Source organism: Equus quagga, chromosome 3 (genome assembly GCF_021613505.1).
Source record: "Equus quagga isolate Etosha38 chromosome 3, UCLA_HA_Equagga_1.0, whole genome shotgun sequence".
Lineage (NCBI taxonomy): Eukaryota > Metazoa > Chordata > Mammalia > Perissodactyla > Equidae > Equus > Equus quagga.
Window position 1 is genome coordinate 80881241 of NC_060269.1, and position 27192 is coordinate 80908432.

Consider the following 27192-nt stretch of genomic DNA (forward strand, 5'->3'; position numbering starts at 1 on the left):
TTTTGCACTCTTGCAGCATTTATCTTTTACTAATTCTTGCATTATCTTAAGCAGAAATGTGTGCGGAATAACATTATAACACTATTTTAAGCCTGCTGTGAAGAAGGAACTGTTCTAAGTGCTTCCCATTCAATGTTAAGACATTAAATCCTTTCAGCAATACTGGCAGGAATGTCGTATTATTATTTCCATTCTATGGATGAGGAAGATGAAACACAGAGAGATTGAGCAGCTTGCCTAGGGTAACACAGCTGACAAATGATGGATTTGAATTCGGGGGCCTCAGACTCCCTGTTCTTGATAATGACACTAAATCTATCTTCTCAGGACACCAGTATTCTAAAAATATTTAAAATGCTATGCTCTTTCATATTATGTATGGTGTCTTTCTCTTTGTACAAGAATCTATTTAATGTAAGCTATTGTTTTTAAGACATTTAAAAATATTTCAACAATGGTTAAACAACGTGTTTGGAAGGCTAACCTAAAAAGCAACTATTATGTATATCTTTTCCCCCATGAAATCCTATGCTATGTGTTCAAATAAGTGACTTGTAAATGAACTGGAAAGGAACTTTTTGTAAATTAGGGACCTTTGTTTTACCTTATTTTCTATCTTAGATTCTAAATAATCACTTTAGATAATTATATTGAATTATTCATGCTAGTTTTATTGTACTATGTTCTAAAAAGCAATTAAGGGAAACCACTGTTTATATTTTGGTTATATATGGAGAAACTGTTAAGTTTTTAAATATTTCTTAAAATGTTTCAAATTTTCTAAAATTCTCTAGAAGTTCGGATATTTCTGAAACTCATACTCATCAATTTTAGAGACTCTGTGGATATTTAAGTCTTATATAACAATTAGCCTCTGAAACTACTCTTAAACTGATCTTACTTGAATTTTTTTTTTCCAAATATAGTGCCATATGTCTCCTGTTATTCTAATGGGGATAGTAAAATATGAGATTATGGAGGGTATTTTACTGTAATTTCAGTCAACGTTTTATGAAGAAAACATTAGAAAAATGGGACACCAAAAAGTATCTCAAGAACGTAGTTTTTTTTGTGCTGTGTGCTGGATTGGGAAATTGGTTTTGGTGGAGATCACGCTGGGGTCCCCGACTAGGTTCCCCTTCCATGTGTTAGTGGGAGGAAGCATTTGCTCGGTATCAGGCCAGCTATTCTGCCGAGTGAAGTCATGGCTGAAACATTAGCAATTTCTTTATTTAAAAAAAACCCTAATTATCAGTTAGTGTGGAGCTAGCACATTATCTTCAATGTTTCTAAGTATTTTTACATATAGATATGGCATTAATATTTTTACTTATTTCCTATTAAATTTCATAATAACTATTTTAGATGAAATTCAAATACTTAGAGTAGCAACTAAAAGTCATTTATATCATTATTTACTGAAAATTCGAATTATAGAAAACTTTAGGTCGTCTGTCTAGCATTTGTATTAGTTCACTCTGATTTTTGCTAGTATTACTATCGTCCACGTGTTTTAGCTATTACTTTGGGGGTAGGATTTGAAGAAGAGAAAGACTGTAAGGAGAAAAGAGGTTGTTTCTCTGTTCCCCAAGAACACAGATGCAGGACAATAGGAAGGTGTCTGTTCTTTCGTGGTGTGGTCAACGAAGAGTTCAATTCAGGACGCCTGGAGGGAGAAGCCTGTTTTGACCCAGAACCACCACAAGAGGGCGGAGATGCTGAGCATTTTTCAACAGGAGAACCGTGAGAAAACAAGCTTTTGACTTCTTTTGTGTATATGCTACACTGTATGTAAGAACACTGATATTGATTTAAACAGTGCTGTAAATATTTTCCTTATCAGAATATTTTTTGACAGAATTAAGTTGTGATATCGTTATTCTATCCAATAGGAAACCTCTAGATTAATTATCCTTGAATGTTCCTTAGATCATATAATTTGTCCTCTCAAAGATTTCATTGCCCATTGAATAACTTTTCGTCTTATCCTGAGACTTCAGTTCAGAAAATTTTAGCTAAATCCAGGTTCTACACTTTCTATGTCTTACTGAACACATCCACTTGGATATTTTACTTTCATTTCAAATACGATGTTTCTAAAACTGAACATCATCTTTCACTCCAGATATGGGATATTCTCCCTGAGTCTACTGTTCCTCCAAATATCCAGCCTGCAGTGTCTGTCAGGGTGTTGGAGTCTTCCTCCCTTTCTGCAGCTAAGCCAGCATTAGGAAATAGGGTGGGTTTCCCACTTCAACTTGACCTCACCATAATGGACCTTGTTAATTTCATGACATTCAATCATTAAAGAAGTAACAATTCAATGACCCTCCATATGCCAGACATTGTTTCAGGCACTGAGAAAAGAGCAATGAACAAAATAGTGAAAATCCCTGCCCTCAGTTTGATTGCATCATAGTGGGAGGAGAAAGACAGTAACAAGCAAGTCAATTACATAGCATGTTAGAAGGTGCTATGTGCTATGACAAAGAATTGAGCCATGTAAGGGGAAATGAGACATGTTGCGGGGAGGGGTCATAACTTCAAATAGGATGGTTTGGGTAGACCTCACTGACCCTGAATTTTGACCTTGTAGTTCCTTTTAATGCTGTACTTTAGGCAGAACCTTGTTTATCATCCTTGATCCAACCAATAACCAAATTCTGTTGATTTTCTCAGAAAAGCAATGTGCTTTCCGTTTCATTTCAACTGCTTTTTATTTTGCTCAGCCTGTTATTTCTTTATGTTTAGACTTACAAAGCCTCTTAACTTGATTCTGTGCCTCTATGGCAGTCAGGTCAGATGCTCATCGAAACTGTTTCCATGTGGTCGCAGGACAAGCCAATGGAATGTGGGTGGAAGTGATGAGTGCTGCTTCTAGATCTGGGGCATTAAAATTCCCCCAATCCTCCATGTTCTCTCCCTCGTCTGCCAGCTGGATGCAGAAGATGCATCCGAGGACTCCAAGGTCCTGGGGCACGAGAGCGACTAGATAGAAGGAACCTGGGTTGAAGATCAGCACATGGAAGACGATCCTCTGCTTGTCTCTGAACTTTATGTCAGTGAAAAAATCATCCACTATATTAAGTCACTAAGATTTTCGGAAGGAGGGTACTTTTTTATAGCAAGTAGCATTATTTACACTAATTAATATGGCCTCCTTTGATACTTCATATACCACTGGGACACCCCATTAAAATGAACATTTGTTTAGTACTATGAGTGGTCACTCTGCTGTTTATTCATACTTACGTCACATCTACAACGGTGGTTAAACCCAACTTTCTGTCTTCCTGTAGCTAAATAGTAGGTGCTGAGAATGGTTGAAAAAAATTACACCTGTACAGATTAGGCTGTCATAAGGTCATGGACTCCAGTCTCAGCTGAGCCCTCAAAGCTGTACACCGGTCCATCTGTATTGCTCTAGTCAGCTCTCCCATTCCTTATTCTTCTAAAACCTCTGACACTTGACCTTCACTAGTGATTTGCTTCCATCTTAGGGAAAAGAAAATCCAACAGAGCTCTCACTAAGCAACCTGCTACTGAAGCTAGAAATTACCTTGTATTCACACTCATCCTTTCACTTGTCCATGCAGTTAGAATAAAGCATGTGCCCCTCTCCTGTTGAAGACTAGTGGTGCTCTGGATCCTATTCCTTTTCACCTTTTGAATACCCCGCTTGCTGCTGTCCTCTCGACATTGGCCTCACTCCCGGTTCCTTCCTATTGCATTTAAATGTGCTCAAGTCTCTCTTATGTTGGAAACAAACCAAACCCCTCCTTGGATCCTGTTCCTCCTCCAGGTCCAGCTTCTTTTTTCTTCTCTTTTTGGTCACCATATTCTTTGGAAGAACGGTGTATTTGCCCTTCTACCAACTACAGTCTGCCTCAGTCTCCACCCTTCTCCTCAACACTGTTCTTCCCAAGATTCTGAGGACCTTCACGATGCTAATTCTAGTGGCTACTTCTCCTTCTCCGAGTGGCACTTGACAGTGTTGACCACTCTGTTGAAATGCTCTCTTCCTCTGATGTTTGAGATGACTCCCTCCTATAGTTTTTTTCCTCATTCTCTTTTAGCTGGGATGCTCTTCTGTCCTTTGATAACATATCGATCTTCCTCAGGGTTCTGTGCCCACACTTTATTTTCTGTTAAACAGACTCACTTATTTCTTGAATGATTTTATTACCTCCCATGATTTCACTTACACTAAATACTTCAAAACATGACTCAAGTCCAGACTCAGACCCCGTTCCTGCCACAACTCTCTCCAGAATCTTTCCGCCTCCTCCCGTCCCTGCTGTACTCCCAGACTTGGACGACACCTCCATTGCCACTCCAGGCTCCTCACTGGCCTCCCTTTCTCAAATCTTGTCGCATTCCAAAACTTTCTCCTAGGGCAGCGAGAATGAATCTTTAAAATAAGAATATGATCAGGTCCCTAATCCACTCTAAACTCTTCAGTGGTTACCTAGTGATGCCTGGAACTTCATTCCTTAAAAATATAAATTCTTCAACATGGTTTATGAAGCATTTCAAGACCTGCTCTCTACCTTTTCATTTTATCCTCTTGATAGTCTCCTTTCCCTCTAAGTTCCAGCTAGGGTGACTTCCTTCAGTCCCTGGAGCAAATCTTGCCCTCTGGCTTCGTGTGTTTGCGTATGCTGGTAAACAGGTCTAACAGCCCCTGTTTTCTTTGCCTGGCTAACTCTAAATTATCCCTTAGGTCTAGCTTGGAATCCCGGCCGGAGAGATTTTCCTGTCCCTACTCTGGGTTGCAAATCACTTTGCATTCCCATTACTATAGCATTTATCACAATTTATTTTCATTGCCCGTTAAATTGTCTGTCTTCCCCAGTAGACTGTAAACACCATCATATTTCTAATGTTCACAGCTGTTCAGAAATGGAATAGACTGTCAAAGGGATGAGGCTCAAACATTAGGGAGGTGGTTGGATTTGATCTTTATAGTTTTGTCGTCTCTTGTCCTGACTGTTCTTCACGGGCCGTATGCTGCAACCACATTATTTGATCTTTCCCAAATGTGTTTTGTGCTTTCCTTCCCTGTGACTTGGATCGTATCTATCCCTTTGTCTAAAAATGTCTTTTCCTGTTCTGTATCTGCGGACATTATACTCCTTTTTAAGCCTAGTTCCAAAACTCTCTTCTCCATGAAGATGTTTTATCACCCTGGTGAGAAAAGATCTTGCCTTTCTCTGAATCCTCAAAACACTCTGGATTAGTTTTGAGTACTTATTGTATATCATTTAAAATTATAATTTTTGCTATATTTCAATAGAAGGATATCTGGAACGGTATCACGTCTCCCTTCTCTGAATTTCTATAATACGTTATATCAATTTCATGGAACATGTCCTATCTTGCCTTATGTTGTGCTCAGGTGTATACATGACGTCTCTTCCATAGCAGCCTTGAGAGCCTGTCGTGTTTGTACGTACCACACTGCCTAGCATCTGGTCATATATATAATGCAATCTCAAAATATAATTGTCGAATGTATCCACGAACCAATTATGTCACCTTATCTATTGTCTGTCTCCATAAGAGCCCCTCTTTCAAGCCAAATAGGCTTATTCCCAGTCCTCTACTTGTCAATTATATTTCCCCATTTCCTCTTTGCACATGGCTTTTATAGTCTACATTCATATCTCTAATTGTCAAAATACTATCTCCTTGGCTCAAATAGTGTTTCTCTGTGAAGGCTGCCTTAGTACTTCCTGCTGGAAGACATCTTGGCTAAGGTGCTCAGCTGTTAGTTAGTGGGCCATAGAAACACCATGGAAAAAATTAAATGATGGAGCAACCTGACTTGAGAATTACTTTAATAAGATTACCTAGTAAGATGAACAGGTAAGATGTGAGCTGGAGAAGAGTGTAGCTTGGGAGACCTAGTGCAATGGTCCAGGTAGAGGCTAACACATGCTTCAACTTGTCTAGTAGCAGCAGGGCTGGAACAAAGGGGTCATGTAATAGAGCAGTATGTAAGTTGACTCAACAGGGGTTTGTTTTTCTAATGTTTCCAGTAGAGGGATTCTAAGAAAGAGGGAAGAAGACCAGAAAAGTATGCTAATCTGGCAGGGTATTTCTTGGAATCTGTTTACATTTTCTAAGCCACTACGACGCATCTGTATTCATCTTTTATGGATATTTTATTCATCACTTGTAGATTCTGTATCAAAAATGTACTCAGCTAGTGAGGACTAGTTGATTTTTGTGGATCCCCGTTGTGTACAAAGCCTCTCGCTGCACTGAGGGACTCTAGAAGGGCCCTCTACCTCCCACCTCCCTTTGATCCTGGGAACAACCTATTGTGGTGGAAAGGACATGGGTTTCTGAGTTAGAGAGATGTGGGTTTGAATTCTGTTTTGGTCACTTACTGATATATGACCTTGGCCCAGTTACTTAACTTTTCAGAGTCTTAGGTTTTGTTTGTTTTTAAATTGTTCAATTAGTATCAGCAACAGCAACTTGCAGAGATATTATGAGAATCGAGTGAAACATGTATGTGGTACCTGGCCCATGGTCAGCTTGTCCTCCCTCTCCATGGTTGCTGTATTTAGGAGAACATAAATATTGGCCCGCAAAGGGCAAGAATTGAAGCAGAGGGGATGACCCATGGCCGAGTGGTTAAGTTTGTGTACTCCGCTGTGGCGGCCCAGGGTTTCTCTGGGTCGTATTCTGGGCGCAGACATGGCACCGTTCATCAAGCCCCGCTGAGGCGGCATCCCACATAGCACAACCAGAGGACCTACGATTAGAATATACAACTATGTACTGGGGGGCTTTGGGGAGAAGAAGAAGGAGAAAAAAAAACCCAAGAAGATTGACAACAGATGTTAGCTCAGGTGCCAATCGTTAAAAAAAAAAAATTGAAGCAGAAAATGAAAACTTACTTCTTCAGACAAGAATGATTAAACTTCCCTACATTTGAAATAATTCTAGCTGGGGATATATGCTGTGTATTTTATTAAGTGCAATTTAGAAACATATGCCTCTGCAAACTATCTTAAAATTCTTACATTGTGTAGATATTCAATACAAGACATGTACACAATTTGTGTGCTATTCTCTTCTATAGGAAAGAAGGATTAGTTGCGTGTGTGAGTGTGTGACTCATGGCTTATACTTTAAAAGTAAGATTGTGGGGCAAGAGTAAATTGCAAGAATTACATTCTCTGTTTGAAAAGCAAGTTTTACCAAAGTTATTCTAAATTCATAAAGGCTCATACTACCTATTTCTTGTTTTGTATTTGATATGTGACATTTTTTCCTTAGAATTGGGAAATCATCTTTGATCTCTTAAAAGTGAACCATCATCATGACCTCAGTGTTGAGAGAGAATTGAAACTGGCTGAAAACATCCAGAATGAAATCCAAGTAGTGTTTTTGATGGCGCGTGCTTGGTGGAAGCTCACCTCTTAAACTCTCAGAGGACATGATTGGTGTTGATGAGTATTTCAGCTCCAGCTTTTTATTCTCTTATAGTACTCTTAACTGTATTAGCGGACGCTTTCTGAACTCTCGAGTTGAAATAGACTCAGAACTAAAAGCACATAGTGACTATGGGGAACCAAACACAGTTCCACAGGTATTTGAATGACTTAGAGTGCCAAGTGTACTGGCTTTCACATAGTAGGTGTTTGTGATGTTTGGCTTAATTTTAGTTTGTTCCTTTCATAAGACAAGTCTGTATTTAGAAGCATTTTTTGGTTTTCTATTCAGGTATGGCTGCTCCACGGTTGTTCTTGCGAGCCTGGTGGAAGGGGACTTTGCTCCAGCTCATTCTCTCCTTAGGATGTTGGAGGTGGTGGGTCTATTTCAAGCCCCAATTATAGGATTTGAGTCACTGTCACTGTATCACAGGACAGTTTGGTCACTTCTGGGTATTCACTGTCTGGGAAACATGCTAAATGTCATGTGGGAAAGAGGGATGATGCTTGTTCTGTAGCATTTCAAAGAACCAAAAGGGAGCAACTTTCAACACACCAAGCCCAGCTGTAAGGAAGAATAATCTAACAATGAGACAATTAGAATTGTTGAATACTGTAATGGGCTGCCTCAGAAAACAGCTGAGCTGAGGTTTTGGTCACCTGTCAGTAACGTGTTCTTCGGAGAGTGAGGGAAATCTTTACTGGAAGTCGAACACATGAAGAGATCAAAGCAGAGCTGCTCTGACTGAAGCCCAGGGGGCCTCCCTCTGGCATAACAGCACCCCCATAAGTCTGGAGAAAAACCCTCAGGAATATGGGGAGCACAGTTTAAAAACCAGGGACTCTAGATGATCCTCAGCTCCCCTCCGCGTGTTAAGAATCCTTCATCATCCAGGTCATAATGAAGGAAAAGAAATAGTTCTCCATTCTATGATTTCTTCTTCTTAAACCCCTCAACTTAGGAAAAATGAAGATTAACAAAACAGATAGTCTTCTGATTTTAGCACTTTCTGGTAAAAATTATTTCCCTCTTTCTAGTATCCGAATTTGAAAAATCAGTCATCTTTGACTTGTTTTTCTCTTTTACACTTTATATTCAGTTAATCTTCAAGTTCTCTTGATTCTTCCTTCAAAATATATCTACCATCTGTATCTTCTTTCCTTTTCTGGGCTACCACAGAAGTGCAGCCCATACCTGTGCTGTTTTGCATGAGCCTGTTAATTGGTCCATTCTCCATTCCATTCTAAGAATTACTACCACTATAATCTTTTTAAACCATCTCTTTAAGAGTGTGTTTCTCCTTTGGTCAGAATCTTCAGGGTCTCCCCACTGCCCATGATGGAGTTCTCCATACATTCCATGGTTGTGAGCCTATGTGAACACCAGGCCAGCTTTAATCTCTCTTGATGGTTCAAGGGCTGAAATTCCAATGGAAGCCTGGCCAGCAACTGGCACCATCACGTCACTCTCCCATAACACTCAAAATGGTGGCAAATATTTAGGCCCAAGGGATGGTGAGAAAGTGGCAGCACTTATGATCCAAAGATTGATTTATAGCTGGCTTTGTAATCAACCTATTGGAACTAGTAACAGGCATTCCACTTTGCTCAAAACTCTCCAACGCTTTCCCAACTCTTGCAGAATAGAAGCCAAAATCCCCACAACATCCTATAAAGCCTTATGAGGTGGGCCCTGTGTTACCTTTCTGAGATGTTCTTCTATGACCCTCTCTCCCATCACTTATTCTGGTTTAGCCACATTGGTCTTCCTGCTTCTTCAAACATGCCCAGCACACTCTCACCTCAGAGCCTTTGTGCTAACTATTCCAAAAGTCTGGAATGTTCTTTCCCAAGATAGCAACATGACTAACTCCCTCATTCTCTTTAAGGCTTCAGTCAAATGTCAATTTATCAGTGAGGCCTCCCCTGGCCACCTTTTTTAAAATAACAAATCCCCACTCTCACTCTGGCCTTCTTACTCATCCTCTTTGTTCTTCTCTACAGCACTTATCATCTAACAGACTATGTACTTCACTTATCTACCCTGCTTATTGTCTGTCTCTTCCAGTTGATTGTAAACTCCATGAGGGCAGAGATTTCTGTCTTGTTTACTGGTGTATCCCCAACACCTACAATAGTGTCTTGCACATAGTAGGACCTCAGTGAACATACGTTGAAGACATGAATGAATGAAAGAACAGGATATAGTGTAATCTCTTAAGCCCAGCCTTCAGGCTTTCCACAATCTCACCCAAGCTTTACTTCCTGCTGCTTCCTGACATAAGACCCATGTTCTAGACACCGTGGTCTACTGCTCCTACAAACATTCTTTCCCATCCTTGTGCATTTGGCTGTACTGTAGCCTCCACTTGGAAGTCCTTTTGCATTCTTCTGATCTTCCATATTCTCTATGCTTAGGGTAAATTTCCACTTATTCCATGAAACCATCCCAAGCCACACAGCCTCGTTCTTCCTCTCTTCTCATAGGATAGTTTCCTTATAGTGCTAATTTGACAATTAAATATATTCTGCATCATGATATAATTTATATTCTTGTCTCCCAATGTTATCTAAACCATGAGTTTTTATTTAACTCTCGGATCTTTATATTTTGTTTCTCCAAATTGGAAACTTTCTTAGGAAATTGCAAGTGTAAATGAACAAAGCTGCTCTTGGGCAGAATTCTAGCCCCAGGGCCCATCTACCACCCTGGGAAGTGAGGACATCAATCCTTCAGCACTGGAACCACTGCTGGCTCAGGAGTGTGCCTTGTGCCAGGGAGGGAACCTTTGCCGTAGGGTGCCTTGCTCATGACAGGTACTCAGTATTAGCCGATGGACTGATTGATCTTCTGTGATCATTTTGTTCCTAATATTTTCTTTGCAGGCTTGCTAAAGTTTATTTACAAGTACTAATACTAGTTAAAAACAAAAGACATAAAATCACTATTATGGGTAAGAATTAAAAACTTCATTTAATGATGATGAAGAAGAAAGAATTAATTAAAATATATTAACTGTTGGTGATTGGACTGTATTATAAGACTTACCACGTTAATTGCACACACCAAAAACTTTGGGGGCTACACATGTGAGAAGTGGTTTTGCACACGTGTTGCTCAGTCATTTTTACCATATTTCCATGGAGAAATCTGAGTGAGTGAGAAATAAGTCTTAAAATGCTTAGTCATGCAGAATTGAATCTGGGAGTCCCAAGTATGTGTATATCTTGCTGCACTGCTTAGCTATTTTTAATTTTTATTTTTAATATGTTCTTTTGGAAAGAGGTATTGTACTCATTAAAAAACATTATGTGTGAATGAAAATTCTGTATTTGATATTTATCAAATACAGACATATGATACACTTATAATCCATCTAACAACTAATGTTCAAAGCTTTTTTAAACATTGCCTACAGAAGTACTTGAGCATATTAGGTATTGAGTAATGATTTCTAGAGTGAAAAAGTCAAATTAGATGAGCTGCACATGTGACACCTCTATTTTCAACTTAATTTTAGTATGTTTTTATTTCTAAAAACAAATATTACAGCCAACTTTTGTCAACATATATCAATAGAGAGCTAGTAATAATCTGAAAGCCAACTTTAATATAATTCTGGAGAAGACGTCAATATTCACTATCAGCTCCTGATTTGTCTAGGGTGACACAGATGTAGGAGCCCCTTGCTTCCTGGAAGTGGCTATTTTATAAAACCAGAAAAGTTTTATATAACCTAAATTTTTGCAAATTAAATATTATTTTATTGCACATTAGAAGAACTGATTCTTAAAGGCCCCCTACTATGAATCTTTTGTGTAGTGAAAAAGCAAGCTGTAATTTGATGTCCAACTTTTAAAGATTAAAAATAGTCACAGAGGTAGGCTAGTTAATTCCCAAAACTTTTCACTACCACCAGTTTAAAAATAAAATATAGCAACTTAAAAACTTAAAGTTTGCCTTCTACTCATATTTCAAATCTTGTGGCAGGCAAAATATTTATTAAAAGTAATGTTTTTCATCTCTTCTCTGGTTCTGATGTTGTGTCATTCTTTGACTTTGTGACATATGCTTCTCCTTCTAAAGCAGCTGTTATGAAGCTTAATTAGTTTTTAATTAACGAGAATTAATGTCCTGAAAGTTTTATGAATTTCTATCACATCACAGATAGTTTGAGACTTTTGAAATCTGCTGCCAATTCTCAAGCTGCACCTATAGGGTTTCTCCAAAAGGAAACCAGGCCCTCATTCCTCACAAAGGCTAGAAAGCATGTCTACAGCATGAGGAAAGTCACATGTCCAAAAGCACAGCCAATTTCTTTTCTCCACTCTGAAGAAATTCAAGGAAATGTGCAAAATTAGTCAAAAGGTGATGGTTGGTCCTAAATTGTGTGTAATAGCAAGTCAGGGTAGAGCTTCTAGATAACGAAGACAATTTCTCAAATCTGAATAATTTTTACTTTATTCCTAATATTACATGGAAACAAATGAAAACTATTGAAAAAGTAGAAACTTGAAATTCAGGTAAGAGAGAGACTGCTCCTACAGTCTGTTCCTATCCCCCTGGTAGGCTGAATCATTGTGTGGAATAACTGTTCCATGCTTCTGTGCAGCTCTATAAAATAGAGCAAACCCATGAAGTTTCTGTTCTTCTGGAAGTATGTGTGGGTTGAAGGCTGCTGTCATGGTGGGCAGCCTGTAAAACACTATGCATTCATAGGGCTCAGAGGTCACACTGTATCCTGTGTCTTAAATGACAGGAAAGGTGGCTAGGGGCCTTAGTTGCCATGTAAATAAAAGTTTATAAAAGTTGAAAAGTGCCCTGAATCAGATTTACTATGTTTGGTTCCTTTGGAGTAAATTGTTTGAAACACTGTAGAGCTCTATCACAATTGATTAGACCTGCAGGGATAGAAAATGAGTTATTGTGGGCTGCTCCATTCCGAAGTGGACACCTGAGGGTCAGAATCAGTCTCTGAATGGTATGCAGGTGTTGATAAGAAGAAACGGTTAAATATTAGTTTGCCTGTGGCTTACGATAATTTTCACATTTCTGAAAATTTGGCCTTGTGGTCTGGCATCTTGGGAAATCTCCAAGTCTTCTCTGTGAAGGTGATCTGAATCTAAGAAGACAGACTCAATTAGCCCTTGAGAACTACCAGCATGGATTGCTCCAGTAAGTTGGACTGCTCAGGCCCAAAGAGGATTGGTTTGGGTTGACTCATTTTGCCACCTCAGCAGGTCTGTGAGGTGGCCTCTCTATCTCGCATGTTGATATGGGGCAAGGAAAGAGCTGGGGGGTAGAAAATCTCCACCCCCGTTCCCAAACATCTGTATTCATTTATGCCATGAGTAACTGCTTAGCACAGGGGTTTTCACATAATAGGTTTTTGGTAAACACTAATAGAATTGAATGAAAGCTATCAAATCTAAGAAGCTTTATTTCCTGATTTTTCAATGTCAGATAAGTCATTTCCACCCAAGGGAGCTCATATACGCTACCTCATGAGAGAGTGTCTACTCAAATTTGTTAAAATGGTAACTGTGGCCATAATTGCTAGCCATTTAATATCTGGTCACAAGGATTGGAAGTAGGATTTGTTTTTAGAAATAAAAGCACTCTAGAAGGAAGTCAATTTTTAATGAGCCCATTGTATTTTATCAATTATCATGAGCTGTATGTTTAAGGATAAACCTCTGTTTACCCGTACAAAAGTTCTTAGCTCTGCCTTATTTGCTATACTCATAATCCTGAATGTGTTTCACCATTCCAAAGTTCTGGTTATAAAATACTAATAATCTGTCATCCAATTGTGTGGCTTAGAAGGTATCATGTAGGGTGAATGGACCTTCTCACTTTTTTTTCTTTTTAACTGATGAAGCAAAGTACCATTCAGCAAAGTCTATTTTTTAAAGTATTTATTCAAATGACAACCAATCCCAAAGTAAGAGATGAAAAGTAACATAATTAAGAAAATGACAGATGCCTGTAGCTTGATATGTATGAGGAAGAAAGGAGGTCTTACAATTTTCTAATGTATGATTAAATCAAAACCTGTGCGTAAGTTCGGATGTGGTTGAAAGTGACAACAAGTTCTCTTAATGACTCACCAAAGGAAAAAACTTGACATCTGAGTCGAGTAAAAGTACGTGGATACAAGGGATTTGCGTTGTTTTGGAATGGCAAGATTGGTGTAAGTGGTGTGAACCAGGCAGACAGGGGACTAAAGGAAGGAGCAATAGACAGAAGCAGGATCTGGCCTGAGCTCTGCCGGGAGCTCCGACCTTGGGGAAGTACCCTGGGTGTTCCTTTTCCCATCTGTAAAAAGAGCGGTTGAAGCAGATGCTCTCTGTGGCCCCAGACGAGGAAGGAAGGGTCCTAGAGATTTGCAGCCTAGGCGTGGGGAGAGGACTGGCGGAGGCATTGTACCCGAGCCGTCCTGCGTTGACAAGCACGGGACCTGCCGAAGCACGGCGAGTTAAAAAAAAAAAGACCTAGTTTTTAATCTTAGATTGTCAAACATTTGGGCAAGTCACAGCCTCTTAGCATTTTATGTCCCCTTATTTGTAAGACGAAAGAGATAAGCTCGACCTCTACAGTTCCTCCTGCTGCCAACATTTAAAAGATCATGTTTAATGGAATTTTAGAACAGCATAGATTTTAATCTAAATTGAATATATCTTCAGATATATATTCATTGAGTGAGTTAAATGGTAGATGAATTAAATATTGTTGTTCAAATGCAGAAAACAACACTATTAGAAATAATCCTGGAGTCAAGTTCAAATTAATAGATTCAGCATGATGAATATTTCCCTAACAGCAAAGAAATAATTAATACATAAATTCAAAATATAATAATTACCTTTAATTTTCTTTTTTTTTTTTGATGTAACAAACTCTCATCCTGCTATTCTTATAATGGTTGTATTGTTTACATGAAATAGGATAAATCTCTCCCAAAAAATGTTCACAGAGACATCCACGAAGAAAAACAAATATATTGTTTCAGATAGTGTCAAAGAGCAGAAAGGCAGTCTTTCATCGGTTTAGGACATCACTTAGTATCGTTTCTAGAGATCACTCATTTCACATAGTTCTGCTAGTAAAACGTAATGTGTTTTATGCTTTAATCAACTCAAGATAAACTTTTAGAAAAATTCAGTCCGATCTGTGAAAGAGTAAGCATTTTCAAATTTGATAGTTAAGACTTCAATGGTATGAGAGCAAGTTTAGAAAACATTTTTATTAGACAAATTATTTAGACAAATTATACACAGAAAGCTCTGCCACTCATAACTGAGGCCTCCAAAAAGTGTTTTGTGTATTTGTATAATAGGCAATACATCAAAATAGGCCTATTTTCAATATTGTACATGATTAACAGTTTGTTGATAGCTCGAATCACTGTGACATCTGGTGTGTCCCTATAGAGCTTGTGGTAAAGATTTTTTGTTTTAAAATCAGAGTCATGAATGAGATCGTGAATGTTACAAGGGAAAACAAGTTGTGCATGCACTTAGGTACTTGTTACCCTGGAAACAAAATGGTTTTTGCATGATAAGAAATTTTTCTGCCTTACACAGTAGACAATATTTGAAGATTTAGTACAAAAACAGTGACAGTACAAGATGCTCCCCAGAACAGAATTAGCATCAAAATAGAATATACCTTAAGAATATACCTTTTAATGTCTCCTAAAGCAAATCACATAGGTCGATTCCTATATCAATCCTAGCCACAGAATGAATTAGATTAAAAGAAGTGTATGGCTGCGTGAAAACACAGGATAAGTTCTTGCTTCCTACTTACCACATTTTAATTTAAGGATTACAAACAAAGTTCATTCTACGTTTCTAACAGGTAAGAATGCTACTCGAAAAGGGTGTGCGCAAAGAGGCACGTTTTTGCTGTCATCTTTCTAGACACTTGGCACTAATGTAAAAAATACGTAACTCCTCCAAACAGAACTGAATAAAAAGGGGGGTTTGGTTGAGAGCCCAGCACGGTTATCATATTTTCTTCTTTAGGATAATGTATGATGGTAATTAAGGCCACATCAATATTTCTTACGGGCTCCCCCCGCTCCCCAGCTACAGTTGTATCGATTGGCTTACTGCTTCGGAAGAGAATTTATTAACCTTCAATGATCTGCGTTTAAACTCTTAACAGAGCTCTATGTGCTGTTGTGGGCGTGGTTCAGCTAATAGCATTTTCCATTTAGATAATTAATTAAAAGTAAAGTTATCAAGGTTAACTTTATACACTGCCGAATAACAAATGCAAAACCTATTCAAATGAGTTACATCGAGGAACAAATATTAAACCGCCCTGGATGTTTTAATAACAAAAGTATAAAATATTCTCTGTCGGCAAACAACGCGAGTCAGAATAACAATAAAGCAACCTGCCTTTTCTAACTGAAAAGACCCCCTGCGCTGTACACAGTTCCTGTATACAATACTTTTCGTTTTTAACTAAAGCTTTATTAAATGAATTGCAATAGCAATGGCCGCCTTTTAATATATATACACATTATATAGGTGCATATATATGTATATATATATATGAGATACTAATTTATTTAACACAATAGAGGCTTCTGCCATATGATAAAGTTTACTGTACATGAGAAAAAACTTTAATACTGTACAATCACATAAAGGTCATATGCACTGTTGCAGTGCGAGAGTAGTTTTAACTGTAGTCTTGTCTGGCATATTAATGGCTTTTTTGTAATCCTACAAAATTGCATTCTCATATTATGTGGCCTGAACGGTCTTTAAGTTATTTTATAAACACTGCAGGGGTTGCCTTTGGTCCACAGTTAAAGGACACTCAACAGCAGTGGAGCATTGTATGGATGCAGCAGAAGAATGTAGAAAGACTGAAGTTATTGCAATTATATTTTCAAAAATAGAGAAATGTTACGTAAGAGGCCTTTATGTAAAATGAATCCTGCATATACCTTTAGGGTACTCAGTGCACATTTCCTATACTTGAAGTACAGTATATGAAAAGCGGACTAATAGGATCCTAGTATACTATATTCTGGGGGAACAAGTTGAGTAATGAAAAAAAGTGGAGGAAAATGTACGGAAAGAGAGAGCAAGAAATGGAGGAGAGAGAAGAGGAAGAAGGAGAGGAGAACGAACTGAAATTGTTACTAATCATCCTGATTCTTTAAAAAAAAAATGTTACATCCATGTTAGTCCCACGATATTACAGTTGCTCCTTGCAAAGGGAGTCCTACGAAAGAAACAGTGAAGAGATTTTGTTGGCTGCTCATATGGAGGTGCCTCGGTCTGGATCATTACCCAGATTGAGCCCCAGGGTAGGAGTTGGTTGATAAGGAATAGATGACATTGTTTTTATAGGACTCCTGAAAAAGCCCCCATTAGGTGCCCTGTGCCTAAAAGGGCCAGTTCGGTGCTCAGGCACGTTGCCAAAAGCGAAACCAGAGGCAGCTTTAGCTGATAGTGTGCGGCTAAGAGTCTGGATCTGCTCTGGGATAAAGGTGGTTGTGGTAATATGAGTGTTCCTGAAATCACTGATTTGCTCCAGGGCTTGTCGTGTTGGCAAAGTGTCAATGTCCAGAGGGGTCAAGTCAATTGACGAGGTGGAAAACTGTTTATGGGGGCTGTCGTCATCTGTGCACAAGCTATTTACACGTCTATGGAGGTGCTCCAGGTCAATTTCCTTGTCATCCTGGAGATGAAGAAAAAGAAGATAAGGTTCTCATCAGTACTAGCTTCCATGGTAAAAAAAAAAAAAAAAAAGTAGTTCAGCAAACATGATATGTAATTAACTGAACTTTGGGGTTTATTCATTTAACAAATATTCATCGAGCACCTAATATGAGGCAGGCACTGTGCTGGGTTCTGGGGGTACCAATATGATGCTAAGGTTATCAATAATAAATATTTTTCTTGCAGTCAAAGTTCTAAAGTGAGCATACGCCACATGCAACTACAAAATATGGAAGCAGTAGGCGGGTGATTGCCTGCCACAGGAGCACAGATAGACCCAGGCAAAATTGCACAAATAAAAAGTATGGTTTTAGCAGCTCGTCCCCCCACCCCACCTCTTCTTTCCACATGCTTCCTCCTTTTTCAGGGTGTCTCATTCCAAGTTGGCTTTTTGCTCCTTTCCACTACTTGCTCCTAACCTTAACTTTCCATTCTTGGAGAAAAGTGATATGATATGCTGATATGCTAGTTCACACTAAAGTGTTAGTGACTGTTAAAGTGTTATTTCTCCCTAGGTTAGAGATATGTGAGATTGTTCAGAGAGAGCAACATTCAACACAAGAGACTCAATGCCCAGTTGAGGGATTTCAAACACTCGGTTGTCTAGTACTGGAATGAGGCAATACTGTGACGTCAGTGGGACCTTAGAGACCCCTCCCCTTCAAGTCATGACATGTGAGTGATAGCTTTAGTTTAGGGTTGGGTTTATGCTAAATGGCCTCTAAATCAAAGATGCTTTGAGCTATGCTAATGGAGTCTTAGTAAGAAGATACTTAATAAAGCAAAAGGAAGTGAAACCTCAGATTTCTGGAGTTGAAACCATTTTATCAATCCCTTAGGATTTTTACTAAAAGTGAGCATTAGAGCCCAACATTTCAAAAATCAAACTGGCAAGAAATAAAATTTCCCTTTTTATCAGTGTTATTTATAGCCAAGTCCAATAAATTAAATTTATGAGGATTTAAAAATACCTATTAATCATAAGAGGAGAAAATATTTGTTCATAAGATCTGGATTAGGTGTCATAAATTAGAATGGAGTATGTATTTTTTTCATTGTGCTATTATAGTGTTCCTCAGTGAAAAATATTTTGATGTACCTCACTGTTTTTTCTTCTCCTTTCTCATTTCAAAATCCAATAAAAAATACTCATTAATGCAATATTATCACTGAGACTTTAGAGGGTTGAGAGATATAATTTTATGGTTCCCACAGAAACTATAATATAGTCATCCATCAAAAGATATAATAATGCAAGAATTTAATATCATATATAGTAATTCAAAATATAAGGAGCTTGGGGAGTCCTTAATTTCCAGATTTTCGAGAATATGAAGTCTCGGCTATAATCTTGCATTACTGTGGTCTTTTGCATTGAATCAGTGTCAATAGAGATACCAGAAGCCTATTCCACAAAGAAAACACTACAATAAAACCTGATTAATTTTTAGTTCATACTCCACTAATTTAGAATGTATGATTATTCAGACAGGTAGGAAGCTAAGATTTATCTTCACTAAGTCAAGCTTTTCCTTATAAATGGTACCAATCTATTTTGCATATAAGGTGGTAGAAAGGACTCCTTAGACAACTTTGGAAAACAATCTGTTTGAAAGAATACATTAACATGCAAGAATCCTTATGCAAATGAGAAGTCATTTTTATTTGTGCATTAAAGCAGATCCTCTCAGGATTCGCTCTAGGCATCAGTTAGCCTGTCTAGTTACAGAAAGTCTAGAATGGTCCTTCTTTAAAACTGTCCAGCAAATCAAATCATTCAGCAAATTGGGATTGTTTTCCATTTTAATTTGCGAAGCTTTGGTGAATATGGTTTATTTAAAAATTTTTTTTAAATTTTTATTTAAAAAATTTTCACCTTTTCTGTTCAGTGGAAATAGGATAAGTGAATCAAGTAGTTCATTTTAACTTCAGATTTTCTCTGATAGTTTATAAATCCCATAATTTTTGATGAAAATAAGGCACATGTCACTTTAAAAGAGAAATTATGTGTAACTCTGCAATTATTCTTTCAGATCTCTGGAAAAATTCTAATATGGCCCTGGAGTTAAGCTGACTCAAGGAGAAAAATCAAATTCTAGAGAATTCCATGGAGTAGATTTGTTAAGCTTCGAGCCATCAAAGAGCTAAAAACATATCATCACTTCTATAGGTCTACATGCCGATAGAGGGAAGCAGCCACTTCTATGGTGAAGAGAAAATTCTGATTATTTAACTGTAGTATTGGATTTTTTAGGCTGACTCTTAGAGATACAAATTATTTACCTATAAGTTAAACAACTAATTGAAATGAGATGATAAGCATCTTTGTGAACTGGTCAAGGGAATCACAGCCTTTAAAAATTCATTGAATTACAGTCTATCCTGAGATTTGGGAGAATTTCAAAGCTCATACAGCACAGGAAATCGTCAGTCTTTCAAACAGTATAGTCTCCTCTTCATTTATCTGGGATGCCCTAAAATGGAAATCGGTATTGGTCTTACCGATTTTTACGTTTCACAGATTTATGTTCACTCTTCAGGGAAAGAAGAAACCAGGACCACCCCCAACACATGCTCTCCTTCCCTGTGGTTATCCTCCCTGGGATACAGCCTGCTTGTTGGCTCAACACAGTGCCCAAGCTCTCAATCAAGTACCTCTTTTGACGGGACCCGGGAGCCTTTCCTCTTGTTCCACCACGTCTCCAGCATGGCTATAAAGCAGGAGAGGACAATTCCAGCAGCCAGGATACAAAAAACCCCTGCAAAGCTCTTTATGTCCAGGGCGCCTCCTTTCTGCTTTGTGTCAACTGAGGAGTACAGGTCACACTGGCCATTCTTCGGCCACCATTTGTGCTTCAGGATGTCCATGTCACCGTTCTGCTGAAGCTCCAGGATCCTTGGGGTAAAGAACAGAACCATGTGTTACTTCACACTAGTTATTGCCTCAGTCCACAACACGTCCATTTGTAACCCCACCTCTGAAGGATGGTGACTGTCCAGGGAAATGAATATCTAGATGAGCCTGCACTAGGAACACTAGGACACTCAAGACGTTATTGCTTTGATCCTATAGACAGAGGTGTGCCACCGTGCTTTCCTCCCTCCCTTCTGGCATCCCTTCCTTCCTCCGAGCCTCTTTCCCTCCCTCTCTTCTTTCCTCTTTGTTTTTGGTTTCATCCTGTAATCTTAAATATCCCCCCCTGGTTTGTTGCAATGTGTTTTCACAATTACATTTCAGAGGCACTGTTTTTATGTGGTTTCAAGCTGCTACAGTTGTGTCTTCCTTCCCCACACGCAGAATGATGCTCCGGATCGTAATGCTTTTATGAAGAACGTTTTGCTGCTTAGAGCAAGATGCTGGCATAATGTCACCCAGCATATGCTGCACACAAAGAAATTCAATTAGAAAGACTTCTATTATTTAACACAGTGCAGGAGAAAGCCTTGGGACAAGTTCGAAGTTGATAAAATACATCATTTTTGATTTTTCACACAACTGATCTAGTTTCCCTTTTAATGCCAAAGGGGAAATAATCTTACCTTGGAGAACAAGAGGAAAAGTTGACCAGAGGCCTTCAGAAGTAGTTAAATTCAAATAAGAAATACCCTTCTTCTTCTTCTTTTTCTTCTTCTTTTTGTCCCCCAGAATCTGGGGGTAGCTGCAAAGACTGCAGCTTTTTAAGTGTGACTTTCATAGAGGTTTTATTTTCAATTCCAAATACTCTTTAGGCTCTACCCCAGACCTGCCGGGCTCTGGCCCTCCTCCAGCTGTGCCCCTGCTCACAGGGCAAGAACGGTCAGGGCCAAGGCCAAGAGCCTGTCCAGAGTACTCAGCATCCTCAGAGTGCCCTAGAATTTCCTGCCCAACCGCTCAGAGTGCTCCTCCGGGACTCGTGAAGGCCTGCTCCCCCGTATTTCCTCCCGAGAGCAGGTCTCACTGCCGCGGGTGCACAGAGGTCTACAGGGTGGTGTCTGGAGAGTGTGGACAGGGCTCGAGGTGCAAGCTCAGGTGTGCTCGCCTTTGTGTGGGAGACTCTTCATCGTGCAGGCCAGAGCTGGAGGTAGGAGAGAGGGCCCAAGGCAGGTGCAGGACTCCTAGTCACAAATTAGACTCAGCCTGGGCTTCCTGGGGTCTTGAAGGTGTATTTGTCAAGATAAGAGGATAGAACATATTTTATCCAATAGTATTTAGCTTGACTTAGAATTTTTACATAGTTAGAATATGTGGACCCGCATTTGTACTCTTGCTCTGGCTCTTGGATTATTTGGGAAGAGACTGCCTAAAACTTTAGAGAGAAGAACTAATCCTACCTGGAAGGAGTAAATTGCTCAGTGTCCTCATGTGTTTTTACATTTCCGGCTGTTTCATCTCATCCATGTGTCTATAAGAACGAGCTCAATGATAACGTGGGCAGTGTGCAACATTGAACTTGAGTTAGACGAGAGTTAGACCAGTCCTGTGGCCTGTGATGGAGAGCCGGTCTAGTCCGTATCGGCTACCTTAGGCGACTCCCTCAGCCTCAGCCCAGCGCCCCTTGCTGACACTCTGGGAACCTCCCGCACAACCTGGACCTCTCCTTTCTTATGAAATAGATCTGTCTAAGCTTCTGTTGCTTCAGGGTATTGCTCAAAAATGTCAATTAATTTGATTAATTGGATTTACTAAAATGATTCTGAATGTTAATGGCTTCATTTCACCCTTATTCCAGCCTCTAACTCAGACAAAGTCATTTGCATTTCCTGAATTTCCAAAAGTGTATTCCATGGGACACTAGTGCTTAGGGGGCTTCTGCAAGAAAAGGGTCCTATGGGCATTAACTTTGCGAAATACTCTCATGAAAATTTACAAAGAATTCAGCCTATGAAAGGCTCTAAGAAGACCTGCAGAAGAGAAGACTTGTATGATTTTGTTTAATTCAGCATTTCCCAAGTTTATCTGACTTCCATTCCTGTCTTCCTCATTTTCCTCCCCCAATAACATATATTAATAACCCATGGAGCTACAGTGTGGAGGAATGCACTTGAGAACTAGTGCCTTGATCCCAAAGGGCACTCCTTGTGGGAGTTTGCAGCCCTGTGTTAGGTGCCACGGGCGTCTGTGATCGCAGCCTCAGAGCTGCTGGCTCGGCCTATCCATGAATCGCATTCAGTTGATGCTGGCAACCCCTGTAGGTATTTGCTTACCTAGAGACCTAGGGAGTCAGGGCCCCACGGAATATCGTGAAGGAAAAGTTAGTCATCTCAAAAAACACAGTTCTTTTTAAATTGGAATTTCTCGGTAGGTGTAGAAATAAAAGGAAATGACAGCAGCATTTGCTTAATGAGAATTTATCTGGGCACAAAATGAGCTCCCAATTTCCCCCCTCCCATTCCCGCCACACCATGTTGGTCAGTGTCTGTGGAAGGAGAAGAGTTTTCCTTCCTAGCACGTAGCATTTATAATTGTTTGCAATTACTTGATTACTGCCCGTTCCCCTTTCTAGAACGTGTCCTCACCATCTTCCACACTGCCTAACACAGAGCAGGCACACATTCATTGACTGAATATGCTCAACAGTCTGGGGTAAATGGACCCCGCCCTTAGATTCTACTTTTTTCTTACCATTGATTCTATTTTCTATTTTATTTCCTCCTATTCATCTATCCTTTCAATAAATATTTAAAGAGTGATTTCATGCCAGGCATTTCCTTGGGTACAAAATTTACGTTAAACTACAACTTCACATTCAGCCAGAATGGCCTGGGCAACCCTCAAATTGTTTCTTTTTACTGCCCTCAATTTATGTCAATTTATTCTTTCATTCATCCACATATTCATTTAGAAACTGGTTATTGCCTCCTCTTTCTCCTCAGTGGTACCTGGTTTCACTCACAGTGTGTCCTTATCATTTCTACACCTGGAAAATACATAATTTGCTTTTAAAAATAATCATTGAAGTATACATATTCTATGTCACTAATTCTGATTCTAATAGGAGTAAAGGGCCTTGAGTCCAAGGAATTTATTTAATTGTAGAAGTTTTACGTTCAGTAAGCTGAGTGGTAGGAGTTCCTGAGGGGAAAAAGGGAAGAGACTTCACTACGTGCCTCAAGCATCACCACACCACGAAGATCTCTTTAGATGGTTGATCTCACCAAGCGCAGGGGCCTGAACCTTTGCAGGGAGACCCCATCTTTCGGATATACAGAACAGTTGGGCCACAGGACCCCTCAGTCAAGCTCACAACAGACTGCAGGGTTACAGGCTGGCATGGGATAGAGAGGTTGGAAGCAAATGAAAGCGTTCTCTAAGTCCAGAGTTCTGCCACAAATTCTTGCTACAGAATCTAATGCTCCTGGAAATTCCATCAGAAAGGTCACACTACAGCCTCCTTTTATTATATAACAAATTCCTACATAAGGATTAGATAAAGTTTAGCAAAATCTAATGCACTGCCTTAAAGACTAATGGGATGAATCCTTACAATAAATGAGGAGACATTTTCTTTTCAAAAGTTCAAAAGCACGGCACCTTTAAATGAGACTTAAAAATCACACTTAAAGGAAAGATTTTCCTTTAAATTATAAGCAACACTGATATGTGTGTGTGTGTGTGTGTGTGTGTGTAACAATGCAAGAATCTAGTTGCAAAATTCTTAATAAGTGCAAAGAAAATTTTCAGTTCCATGGAATGTTTTTGGTATATGTGCAATTTCCACAAGATGGCAGTCTTTGCTCACAGAGAGCAGAGTTAACTAGTGGGTTTGAAACGCGTAAAGTATAAACCTGGCACTGCGAACACTTAAACTATTAGAAACAAAGTTGGATATTAGACTGTGATGAACAACTGGATGAGTGAAACCTCTTCTTGGAGTGTGGTCAGAAGAATTCCTGCAATTTTTACCGCAGAGTAAAATTAAGTGTTAATGCGGTGGGAATGAATGACGCCAGAAATAAAAGCATCCTGCTGGTTGCTTGGCATGTAGTAGGGTACCACAACTCAAAAGCTGGAATTTGTTGTCAGTATGTGTGACAACCATCCTTTCTTTGGACCTGTTCTGGTATAGACTTCTTAATGGAGAGTTTTATTCCCAGATGAATCAGGGAACGATTGATTCCGAAAGTCTGAAAGTATTAAAACATTTGTAATCTCATTGAACAGAAACATCTTAGAAGTCCATAAAACCTAGCTTCAACTTGAAGATGGCTAATAGATCAATCTCGAATGCATTAAATTCTTTATTGGTGTAAATGAGCAAATTTCAGGGGAAAGGAGTAGGGAAGCGAAAGATCCTTCTTTCATATTCAAATAAAAATATTCAACAGGTTTGAGGTGCTCATCTTGAAAAGCTTTTTACTTACTTTGAAGATAACAGCCTCATTTGTGTGATAAAATTGCACTAATTATTGATCACTTACCATCCTTAATCACTACTCTAGAAACTGATTTTCAAATTAATTTATTTATAACAAAACAGGTTGCTGAAAGATGGATGCAAATTTCTCATCCTGCCTAGGCAACTTTGATTTTGCCTTTGAATCCTGGAGCGGTCTCCAGGTTCCTTTCTAATTTTGTTAATTTTCTTATCCTTAGGTAAATTCCTGCAGAGCTGTAAAAAAAGATGCTCGTTATCTGAGGAAAACAACGCCTGATTTTTTAGTTGTTTCTGCTGGGACAGAATTTACAGTAATTGGAGATTTTTAAAAAAATAAGTGCAGAAATTCTTTTTTCAGCCCACGTATGTAGGAACTCCTGTGACTCTGTTGCCATTGGATTTCCCCCCATGTTCACAGAAGCATCAACGACTAGAATAGAAAAGGCGAAACGTCATTATTCTCTCCACGTTCCCCTCAACCCATTCTAGGGATGAGGAAACCGAACCACATAGATTGATAATTCCCCCAAATTGTCACATCCAACACACAAAACACAACTTATATACCACACCGGGGTAATCAGAGGCTCTTTGCAGCCAGAGGTGAAAAGCCGAGGGCTCAGCCACCGCAGGCCCTGCCTTGGCTGTCTGGAGGGCTGGAAGGATCAATATTTTAGTAATATCCCAGCACATCATCTAAGACACATGTGTTGGGATGCACTGTTGTAGAGATTAAATGATTTTTTCAATGACTAACAGAGAGTAAAGGGCTGAGCTGGGGCCAGAACTCAGGTCTGCCTGCCCACACCTTTCCCACGGCCACCTACACAGCTTCGAACGTGTAACCAGGAGAGCTCTCTCTCTTAGTTTCAGAGATTTGTTAGACTCTGAGTAAAATTTTCATCAATATGTTTCCTCTAAACCAAACAATATAATTGTAGCGTGATTGCAAATTTATTCATACTACAATTTGGGTGTGCAAAGAAAATGCAGCTTGTCTCTATAACTTAATTGGTCTTCCTCATGAGGACTGGGCCCACGGAGCAATGGGAACCGAACTAAAATTAGCTCAATATGATTTAAAATTTAATCTGATCTAATAATTTAACATGTCTCTAGCTTTAGCTCAATTTACTTCAGAGAATTACTCAATCCTACCGATTCCCGCCCGTTTCCCTTGCTCTTTTCCAAGATGGCATCAGGATTTATGGAGGACGGCAGTATATCCCCTATGCTGGTGTTTGGGGAAGGAGCTGCTGGCCTCTTGTTGGTCCTCGGATTTGCTCTGGCCGCTCTCCTTTGAGGTGCAAAGGGCCTGGGTCCAGTCCTTAGACATGAATTGGTGACTAAAGTCGGCAGAGGCTTTAAGTCTGCTAACGCTGACTAACGTCCTGCTCAGCAACTTTAGGGGTGGTGGGCACCTCCCTGCTGACCCGGCCATTGGGGTGCTGTACACCTTTCTCAGCCTCTGCCATGTTGTTCATCCAGCCTCTAACTATTCTGTATCCCTTCCGACACTACTTTGGAGTCGTCTTGTCACTCACTGTGGAGGGTCCCCAGTATGGTCCACGTACTCTAACTCAGCATTCACACCACATGGGAGAAAGAGAGGCCTGGGAATGAAGATTGAAGCTTTGCTTTTTCCTGACCATGCAGCTCTGGATTCTCAACCATCTGAGGTCTTCTCTGTTGTACAGAGCCTGGAGAGCCCATGGAACTCCCTCAGAGATCCTAATGGGAAGGGAAGCATTGGGCCCTTTACTCTTGTGTGCATTTCAGTCTAACTAATGCCCCTCCATTTGCCCATCTCTCATCCTCTGCCCTCTGCTGGAATCCTCTGGCCAGAGAAGTGCAGCTTTCCTTTTCTCTCCTTGATATCCTTCCCACACCCCAGGCTTTCAGACTTCTTGTCAGATTGAAAGGGAATTTTAGCTACATAATAATAGATACTCTGTGATCTGAGACCTTCAGGCATTTCTTCATCTTGGAAGTATCAAAGCAACTTGGAGCTAGGGATTGGTGAGGAGGAAAGTATATTATTTTAAGATCTCAAAAAAATTTATCTGTTACATACTTATGAGTTTTATGAAACCAAAATTAAAAAGATACTTGGGATAAAGTCTCATCACTTATTAATGTTTAATGTCACTTATCACTCAGAAAGAAATTTGGGAATAAATGAAAAAAAGTATTTTTTGACACACTGAGTGGATCTATTTTGGCCCAAAACCCCACATTTTTAAAGTCATTTGCTGGGTTCTCACAAGATTTTCCTCTCCATGGTTACTGAGAAAGAATTAATAATAGCATGCAGAAGACTTGCAGAAAAATGTCATGTCAATAGATTTTTCATCCATTCATCATTTCTTTCCTTCTGGTCTTGGAAAGCGTAGGCAAACTTGGATTGAAACAAAAGCGCTCATCAAAGATTCAGGTTTAGCTCTCAGCTAAGGGGAGTGGCGCTCTGATGGGCATTTCTCATATCACTATTTGAACATCAGAGCTGTAAAAACAAATTCTATCAAATTCCTGTGAATCAAGCATCAGTCAATTTTTTTCTTAAGCAAAAATCTCTTAATGACCAGTTAGTAGTATTAGATCCAACAAATAAATCAATAAATGTGATTTATTGATCACAT

At 39.3% G+C, this 27192-nt stretch overlaps 1 protein-coding gene across 1 annotated transcript in view; it reads right to left on the reverse strand.

Moving 5' to 3' along the window:
- Positions 1–16734: 16734 nt before the first annotated feature.
- GRID2 (glutamate ionotropic receptor delta type subunit 2) overlaps positions 16735–27192 on the reverse strand; it is a 1366457-nt gene continuing 1355999 nt past the window's right edge. The window contains exons 15-16 of the mRNA XM_046657173.1: positions 19854–20094; positions 16735–17157 (exon numbers count right to left, since the gene is read on the reverse strand). Of these exons, the coding sequence (XP_046513129.1) occupies positions 16735–17157; positions 19854–20094 (664 nt within the window). The remainder of the gene's footprint in view (positions 17158–19853; positions 20095–27192) is intronic.